The 9,639-nt window shown below is 40.9% G+C and overlaps 1 protein-coding gene across 1 annotated transcript; it reads right to left on the bottom strand.

Moving 5' to 3' along the window:
- Positions 1 to 275: 275 nt before the first annotated feature.
- Positions 276 to 5,285, bottom strand: LOC128705862 (innexin inx2). Its single transcript, XM_053800973.2, has 5 exons — positions 4,800 to 5,285; positions 3,292 to 3,533; positions 2,275 to 2,496; positions 1,552 to 1,727; positions 276 to 1,099 (listed from the first exon to the last, which is right to left on the bottom strand). The coding sequence occupies exons 1-5, from the start codon at positions 5,169 to 5,171 to the stop codon at positions 1,023 to 1,025; spliced, it is 1,089 nt and encodes a 362-aa protein (XP_053656948.1). The 5' UTR covers positions 5,172 to 5,285; the 3' UTR covers positions 276 to 1,022.
- Between the last annotated feature and the right edge of the window lie 4,354 nt (positions 5,286 to 9,639).

Raw genomic sequence — 9,639 nt, 5'->3', positions numbered from 1 at the left:
CGAACACAATTATATTAGGTTACATATATACACCAAGAGGCTTATATCTCACAGTTTATATACGCTGAAAGTTTATTTGAAACGTTTTTATAAAGGGATTAAATCTATTATTGACACTCACATAGACGATAGGCTTTAAACTTCCATTAACCAGCATGGTGGTTTGTTCGTCAGGAAAGAACAAGGTGTCCCTTGATACGGGTCTTAACCTCTTGATGATATGTTAAGTATCCGCTTGCTTTACCTTTGATGAGTTCTGAGAGTTCCTCTACTCTGGCAGCCTCGCCATGGATCAGGCTCGACTGGTGCTTGCCTGCTCAACCAAGCTGTTGCTGCTGGTGGCCCACTGCCCCACATATCCATCAGATCCTGGTTGATCTGGCACCTGGTGAAGATACCTGTCCCCAGCTAGGCTTCATGCACCATTCATAAAAAATAAAGAACCACCACATGGTATATTTTATGATGACGATGAACTTACAAGTATCCTAGTCATTATGAATCTAATTACATTTCATTGTTGTCTGAGACATTGTTTGGCTCTGTAAGAGCAGTAACAGGTTGTCCCAGTACAAGTTTGTCTTGCAACATCTCCCTTTTACGCAGTTTACAATAAATACATGATATATTATCATCATACGATCAGGCTAATAATACTATTGTAAAACAATTAAATTTTGATAGACCTTTGAGTCCCTATTATCATCACAGATATACATAACATGGCTGCCACCTGGAGAGGTATCCCGGCTCTGTGACCTGTCCCTTATCCTAGTATATCTCTCACAGAGGAACCTCCACATACACTCGGATAATCCCGCACTAGATGTACAGACGTAATGCCCACGGCGGATATGGGCCATAACATTATGCAGAATAGACTACGTTTTTTTTTCCTGTCTTGATACAGCCCGGAACTGCTGCTGTATCCGGTTCCTCTTAACGATTCCATCTATAGTGAGATCTTTTCCCTGCTTGACCGTGGCGTTTTTGCACCTGCTTTCTCATACCATTATGAAGATTTATGTGGCATTCTTTTGAAGACTATTGGCCAGTTCGAAGATAAATTCCTTGTAGATCAGTGGATCCATGTTCTTGCCTGAAAAAATAAGTTACAGTTGAAAAATACAATATATTTAGTATTTATGGTTCATTAATAAACAATAATGCAGTTTTTAATTACTTAGGCATTTACAACTAACCCGCAATTTGTGAATTATTGCTGTGAATTACTCCAGTCACGGCAATGTGACTTTCTATTTTACAATATTTAATGTTATCGTAGTTTAAGTGGCTATTGAAGCTTGCACGGAATGACAGGAAGAAAATCATTTAAGCTGACATATCGATGAGGAACATGTGTACAACTTAGGTACCTTTTATCGATAAATAAAGATCCCTAAATACTGCACGTATCTTACTCATCAACTTGTAGGTATTGTATGTCATATATAGAAAAGGCACAATACTGTGACTAGAGCAATACGTTAGTGTGACTTTGTAAATGGTGCGGGTTATTTGTGTATGTCATATATAATATGCTAGACTGACCTAATTGGTACAGAAGGAACCAATCTCCTATCTGGCAATTATGGGTGACGCATTCAACAGTGGACCTGTCGCTGAGGCGAGCTTGTACTCTCAGTATAACATTCCTGACCATGGGTACGAAGGTGGTCAAGCGGTACACCACGCCAAGTGCTGAGCACACAGCCACTATGATGAACCTGTAGAAGATATAAGGGTATAAGAACAGAACACTTCAGCAGCAGTGCTATGCTGGGCTTTCATGTACACTTCGTATAAAAGGCACAATACCGTGACTGGAACAATTCACAAATAACCCGCATATAGGAGAGAGAAGCATACGAAGACGTTTCGGTCCGACTTGGACCATTTACAGTCACCATTTATAAATGATCCAGTAGGACCGAAACGTTGCCGTAAGCTTCTCTCTCCTATGTGCGGGTTATTTGTGAACACTGGTAGTGCTACTGACCCAAGTTAGGCAGATCTTACTAACATCTAATCGCTCCTATTGATGGGTAAGATTGAATGTCCTGTGGATGTCTTATCCATTTTTAAAGCCACCCAAAGAATCTCAATAATGTTACTTAGTCAACAACATGAATACCCTTACATGCAAGTCATCTTGCCAAACAAATCTCTTCTTTGAATGAGATGGAGCCTTTCAAGTTGCATTTAATGATTCACTATTTGTACTGGATTGACTGTATTTACCTTTAAAAAATGAGTTTTCTTTATGTATCTTACCAGAACCACAAGAAAATGAAGATCTTCTCGCTGACAACGTTAAGGGGAAGGACACAGAGGCCGTCAAACTTCTCATGAGATGCTGTGGCACCATACTTGTAGAAGGTGCACTTGGCTACCTTGGGGAACACCTCGTCCATGGGGTCGTGTCTGGTACCCAACTCCTGCTTGCTGAAGTTAATCACTCGCGTACCATAGGTCGAGAATTCGTAGCCTAGAAATCTGAAATGAAAATATACATATTATACAGCAATCCACGTTTTGAGATAATTATAATGTTAATGGCACCAGTGTTCTGCAGACACGTCAGCTAAGGTATACATGTATAATAATGTGCAACTAAATTATAGGTCCATGAGCTGTGAATCGACCCTTGCATCCGCATATAGGTGAGTACACACACACTGGAGCACAGGAAGGATAAGGGGGACATGATAACAACATACAAAATACTGAGAGGAATTGACAAGGTGGATAGGGACAGGATGTTTCAGAGATGTGACACAGAAACAAGGGGTCACAACTGGAAGTTGAAAAATCAGATGAGTCACAGGGAAGTTAGGGAGTATTTTTTCAGTCACAGAGTTGTCTTGAAGTGGAACAATCTGGAGATTGGTGTAGTGAAGGCAGGATCCATACATTGCTTTAAGAAGAGGTACGATACAGTTCATGGAGCAGGGAGAGAGTGGACCTAGCAGCAACCAGCGAAGAGGCGGGGCCAGGAGCTGTGAATCGACCCTTTCAGCCACAAATAGGTGAGTAAATGATTCAAAAACTACATGACAGCTCAAAAGACGTTTTAAGAAAGTAATACTTTCAATCGATATGTAAAGATGGAGCCCAAGAGCTAGAGGTTAGCTTAACTCACTTAAATACAACTAGGCGAATATATACCCACGGAAGCCAATAGCTAGAGCTAAACCTACACAGATACAAGTAGGTGAATGCACTTTCGAGGCGCAGCACCTGCAGTTCGATTAATGGGAATGCATATAGTGAGTATAATTAGACACATACCTGTTGGTCAGGTACATCTGCCCAATGATATTGACGAAGTTCAGAGCCTCGCAGATAAAGAACTTGAAGGCGTACATGTTTTGAGAGTGTAAGTTGAGGGTGAAGTAGTTAACCAAGAGGTCCTTGCGAGCTTTCTTGGCTTCGCTGTCCACGATTGGTGTGTCAAGTTGAGCGACCAACATCTTAACTTTACCTTCTTCCCACATCTTCCACAAATACCGCGGGATGTAGAACATAATGGCCTGCAATACACAAACTAATTGACTGTGGAAGAAAGAACTTGCTGCAGAAGTTGGTTTAGAAAGACACCCAAGGAAACACTAGGACTTATTAGAAAGCATTTCGGTCCTGGGACCTTGATCAAGGTCCCAGAACCTTGTTTACGTGTCTTTCTAAAACCAATTTATCGGTATCCATTACCAAGGTTTATACCACTACAGAAGCTGCCTACAAGTGAGTCTAAATTTCATCTCATATCCTGAATTATTCCCAAGTCTTTTACACAACAGCCAGCATTAGCTACTTCCCTATACAAATTCTTCATCTATCAGTTGTGGGTCGCATTTAGGGAAATTTTCCTCTGTAAATATGCAAGTAAACTCAAGTTTAACTGAAAATCACTTCCTGCTCAAAACGTCAGTGTTTCAAAACTCAAATGCTGCTGGAAGTAAATGGTTGTTCATTCGACAGCAAACAAGGAATATCACCTGGCACGGGTCTGAGTCAGAAGATAACTTATAATCAAGCTCCCTTGGCCTGCCGGAGCTGTGTTTTATACCACATTCATGGAACAAAGGATCAGTGCTTCGTAATGCATCTTAAGGTTATTTCAAAGTTTATCGACTAAACGAGAATCATTAAGGCTACATAAAACCTGTTCACCACCAGTATGGATCATATGGTTAGGTAAGGCTTGTCAGGAAACAGGACAAGTATTTCCTGACGCGAGTGTTATTCATAAGATGATCCGCAGCTGGAGCTTTTGGTCATCTGACTGAAGCCTACCGCTGGCTTACCGGTCCACCCCTTGAAAAAATATGTAATTAGATAAAATTATAGGCAATGTGATCTTTGCAGGTGAAGTGTTTACCTCTAAATGTAATAGTAATTAAGGGTAGGTCACGGAGGTCTCTCCGTGACCTACATATTTTTTCAAGGGGTGGACCGGTAAGCCAGCGGTTGGCTTCAGTCAGATGACCAAAAGCTCCAGCTGCGGGTCATCATACGAATAACACTCGCGTCAGGAAATACTTGTCCTGTTTCCTGACAAGCCTTTCCTAACCGAAGGGTTACTGTGCCTTAGGCAATGGGAGGTACCTAAATTTGATCAAAGGAAGGGGAGACTGAACGATGTTTCAGTCAGTCTTTGGCCAGTCTATATTAAGAACGTTGGGCTGTGGAGAACTTTATCATCAGTTAATAAAGCTTTACACAGTGAACTTTGTTCCAGCTTCAGTTCCTTAGTTGTCAATAATTGTCCGAGTATTAATTGTTTTTGCAGCACTCACCTGCAGGTATAGGAAGAGAGTGACCCACTGGTAGTACTTGTGATGCTTGACTTCGTGTTTCTGCTGTCCCTGTCCTATGATGGTGTCTGGAGCTACGCCCGGGTGGGCGATCTCCACGCCCACCTCACCACCCACCAGAGCTGGGATGGTGTAGGTGGTGTGGATCCAGCAGTAGGTATCCATGATCTCTGCGTCCACTCCGTCCACCAGACAGTCGATGGGATCACCAAAGTATTGCTTCTGGGTTATCAACAAGCTAAACGCTACCAAGATGAACATCGTGACCTTGTAATGGAGACGGAAAACATTGTTGTCGATGTCGATGGAATCGACTTTCATCAATGTACGAATGCCTCCGAATACGTCATGCATGGTGGCGGTGAGCTTGTGATCGACTACGTATATTATAAAACTGAATTGTCAGCACACAAGAGTCCGCAGTGGTGCAGCTCCAGCTGGGGTCTGAGTGCCAGTGCTATGAGTGTAGTTGACTGGACTACTGTAACTCATCACAGGAAACACTTCCCAGAAGATTATTTTAATAACAAAATTTCCATTAACCCCAACATAATAATATTCTTCTAGCATTCAATAAGTATAAAGCATATTTGTGATGTATATGATGTATAGATTTATTACCGAGCTTGAACATTTCTTGTATTGAATATTGATAGATATAAATTTTGTTGAAGACCTAGCTAGTAGTTGAACAAAGGATAACCTGGGAATTCTGCTCCAATCCCTCCATTTCCTTCCACTTAATTGTGTCCATTTTATGGAGGGAGAGTTCTCTTAAGGGGGCTCTGGGGTTTCCTCTTAAGTTTCAGCCCACTGACAGTTTAGCCCCGTTTCGTCAATCTCTAAAATTATGTATAGTCATCCTCTATTAGATATATATTACCACCGTACTCGAAACGATTCCTTTTTGGTCTCTATTGATGTTATTAGTATGGGCCAGCAAGCCTGCTGCAGTGTTCCATTATTCTTACGTTCTTAAGTGTTTTCTGACGTTTAGTTTGCACTTGTGTGCCCTCGTCCCGGTCACCTCCACGTCAGTATGTCATTATCCACCACCGTCCAGTGAAGATTTTGTATGTCGTGATCTATGTCATACTTTGGTAAGGAGACACATTTGAAAGCAATACAGAACCCTCGTTGACGACGTTTCGCCCATGCATTGGACTTCATCCAGTCGCAAACAGATAACTTCACATATCTCCTTACCATCGTATCAGTAACTATTACATACCAAACATCGTATGCACCTTCATTATTTCCCTGCTAGAGTCTGGTCTTGGTTCCTGATCCAGACCCTCATTAGTTCATGCTTACGTCATCATTTAACTCAGTAATATAGTTCATTGACGTCACATATTCTCCTGCGATCCGTAAATCTACGTATGACGTAAGTAATTTTAGATACGTCACCGGTACCTGAGTTAAATTTTCTTAGTGTTATCATTATTTCGATAAAGTGTAGATGTAATCAGTTGCTCATATCTGTAACGAAGTATAAATGGTTCATTATTTGCAAATAATAATAATATTATTATTATTACTGAGGTTAATACTTAGGTGGAGAGAGGTATAGGTACCAGGTAGGTTCGTGTATGAGGTATTTGATACCGAGATGAAGAAATTAGTTGTGTGCAGCATCTGAAACAATTGTTTCAGACTATGGAACAATATTCTTCTCCAGACTGAGGGACTGACCACCTCAAAACTTCAAGGGTGATGGACTGATTACATCGTCTTCACATCTCCTCCGTTCCTACCAACTTTTCTGTGACTAAAGAAACCTACTGTATAGACGAAACTTTTCGAAATAAAGATACCTAACTGTTGCACATGTGTCTTACCTAACATCCTGTCGGTATTATGTACCATTTTAATACAGACTAAGAATGTTGATCGCCGTGTGGTACACATATTATACTGAACCCACACGAACACAGTTTCAGCTCTTGCTCTAAACCCGTAGGGATTATACAGCGCCTGTTGGGGGGGGGAGGTAGAAGGTATTTAGGCTTAACTCAGGGAACTGGAGCACAGATCCAATTCCCTAGATCAAGAGCCCCTCACCCTTGAGGGGTATATATGCAGGAATTAAACTAATATACAGTTTTTAATATATTAAATACCTATATAATTTTTGCAACATTAACTTCAATGAGCATACACTACTAACTAGGCTGCAAAATAAACTTGTATTTGTTGTAAAATCTATTTTGATGAAGCGAGTTGTGTTGGACATCCAAGGTGACGTCACAAGGGGGGCGGAGCTTCACACCCAGAACTACTGAGTACTGAGCTTCCATTGGTGAGATCCAATGTTTACATTCAGACAGTTATCAAATCAGGGATTAAGTGACAAGCCTAGTAGGAAAAGGCTACCCTATATAACGCTTCCTGTGATTGGTTGTAGTGATGGATGTAAATACAGTTTCTACCAATGAAATGCGAGCGCGGGAAACTGACCTTGATCACAACACCTCTTCTTATGAGTTGCTGTTGACGCTCTCTTAGTTTTCCCTGAAATTTAGCTCATATTGAGACTGAGTCAGTCTGTTTTTGTCCTCCACTTTTTTTTCAGTTACCCAAAAAAGTGACATATATGTATATATGGCAGCAAAAATCTGAATAAATAAGTATATTTACTTCCTTGGATTTAAGAGCCTCTTCCAGCATCAAGGAACTTCCTTAGATGCCAGTCTGATTTTTTTTATAAAATACGATTACCAGATAAATTAAGCAAATATATATATATCTTAAGATTTTTTTTTTACTTTCGTCATTTTATTCTAAACTAGGCAAGAATTTTTTTTTAAATTTGTAAGATAAATCATGCAAAATAATTTTGTCCTATTTAAAACGTAGCTAAAACAGTCTCATACAATTATTTTCATAATTTATCATCGCCTCAGAGGAATAAATAAGAAAATACAAGTTTATTACCAAAATAAACTCATATACAAATGTGTGAATAAAGATATTTTAAAGTACATTCTTATATTGATCACATAATTCATACAGACTTTTTAATATATAATACATATGGATGGAGATTACATATATAAATGGATTTCATATATTTCATTCAAATGTCGATATCAGAATGACTCCTTATACACATAAATAGTGAAAATGGAAATAATCGTCAACACAATGCTTTCAATGCTTCAGGAAAGGACAAAGCTCGTCTCCTGGCGGTGAAGGCACCACACTCAGGAGATTTCCTGTTAGCTGTTCCCAATACCTCCTGGGCACCCGTCTCGACCCACAGGCCATTCGGATTGGTGTTGCTCTTCGCCTAGCCGCCCCCATCCTCACCGAACATAGGTGTATTTGCGGTAGGGCGACAGCTGATCAATTCGGAGTGCCACACAGCAGAAGGGAAGTATGCCAGACATGAGGAGATCAATGACATAATAAAGAGAAGCCTCGCCACAGCCCGTTGCCCAGCTCAACGGGAACCCCAAGTGCAGAGGTCTGGCGGAAGTCGAAAGTATCCTGATGGAGCCACTATGCTACCCCGGAAGGATGGAATACAGATTGCCTGGGACTACACCTGTACCTCCATATTGGCAGACACCTACTTGCCATACTCTGTAGTGGAAGGGGGTGGAGCTGTCAGCCACAGGTAGACCCAGAAGACCCGCAAATATGAAGACCTTCCCCCTTGCTATAACTTCATCCCAATAGGGTCGGAGACCCTTGGAGCATGGGGCAAGTGTGCTCTAAACTGACTCAAAGAGCTGGGTGAAAAGATCATCATAGACACCAAGGACCACAGGGCGACCGGCTTCCTCTTTCAGAGACTCAGTGTCGCGATCCAGAGAGGAAATGCCTGCAGCATTCTGGGCACGCGGCCCACCACCGGGGAGCTGGACGAAGTATTCGAGATGTAGCTCTGAGTTGTTATCTATGTTGTTTTACTTCATATTATATTTCTATCAATGTATCTTGTTTTTAAATAAAGCATATGCAGAATATATAGGGGGTGACAGAAGAAAATTTTCAAACAGCTTTAGGGAGAACCTAGAGTTTTCCCTGAAGCAAGTTTATTCTTTTCTCTGAGGATGAGGGTCCCCAGGGCAGTTCTAGAGGTGGTACCTCCCTGTGTATTCATTCATTCATTGAGCCCATATAAACAGATTTTGTTTATATAGCGTATTCAAAGGGTGATCCCATGTTATACATACAGCTGTTAAACTAATATATATATAGTATCATTTGATAGATTATTATTATTATAATCGAGGGGGAAGCCCTAAACCCGTAAGATTATACAGCGCCTGAAGGGAAGATGTGGAAGGTATTCAGGTTTAATTCTGGGAACTGGAGAACAGATTCAATTCCCTAGATCAAGAGCCCTTCACCATCATCAAGGAACCTTCCTTGAGGGGATCATTTGATAGAGATCTCATGTATTTCATATATAATTAAATGAATTTCACATATAACAAGCATCCTTGTGTTGGTAGCGAAAATGAGCACACACACACATTGTGTATAATATATAACAAAAAAGCACAATACCGTGACGAACGATACACAAATAACCCGCACATAGAAGAGAGGAGCTTACGACGATGTTTCGGTCCGACTTGGACCATTTACAAAGTCACACTGACGAAAAGGAGAGAAGGGGTATATATAGGAAGTGGTAGTAGTAGTAGTGGAGGTAGAAGGTAGTAGCAGCAGTAGTGGGGAAGGTAGTAAGGAGGAGGAGGAGCCAGTCAATTACTAAGAAAGAGGAGCACTGCATGGGGGCTAGGTGCCCACAGAAGGTAAGAGCAAGAACACCTAGGTGGGGGGGATGAATAAATAAATAAATAAA

The sequence above is a fragment of the Cherax quadricarinatus genome, chromosome 32, assembly GCF_038502225.1.
Source record: "Cherax quadricarinatus isolate ZL_2023a chromosome 32, ASM3850222v1, whole genome shotgun sequence".
NCBI lineage: Eukaryota > Metazoa > Arthropoda > Malacostraca > Decapoda > Parastacidae > Cherax > Cherax quadricarinatus.
The sequence above is the reverse complement of the archived record's forward strand: the minus strand, read 5'-3'. Positions and strand labels throughout refer to the sequence as shown.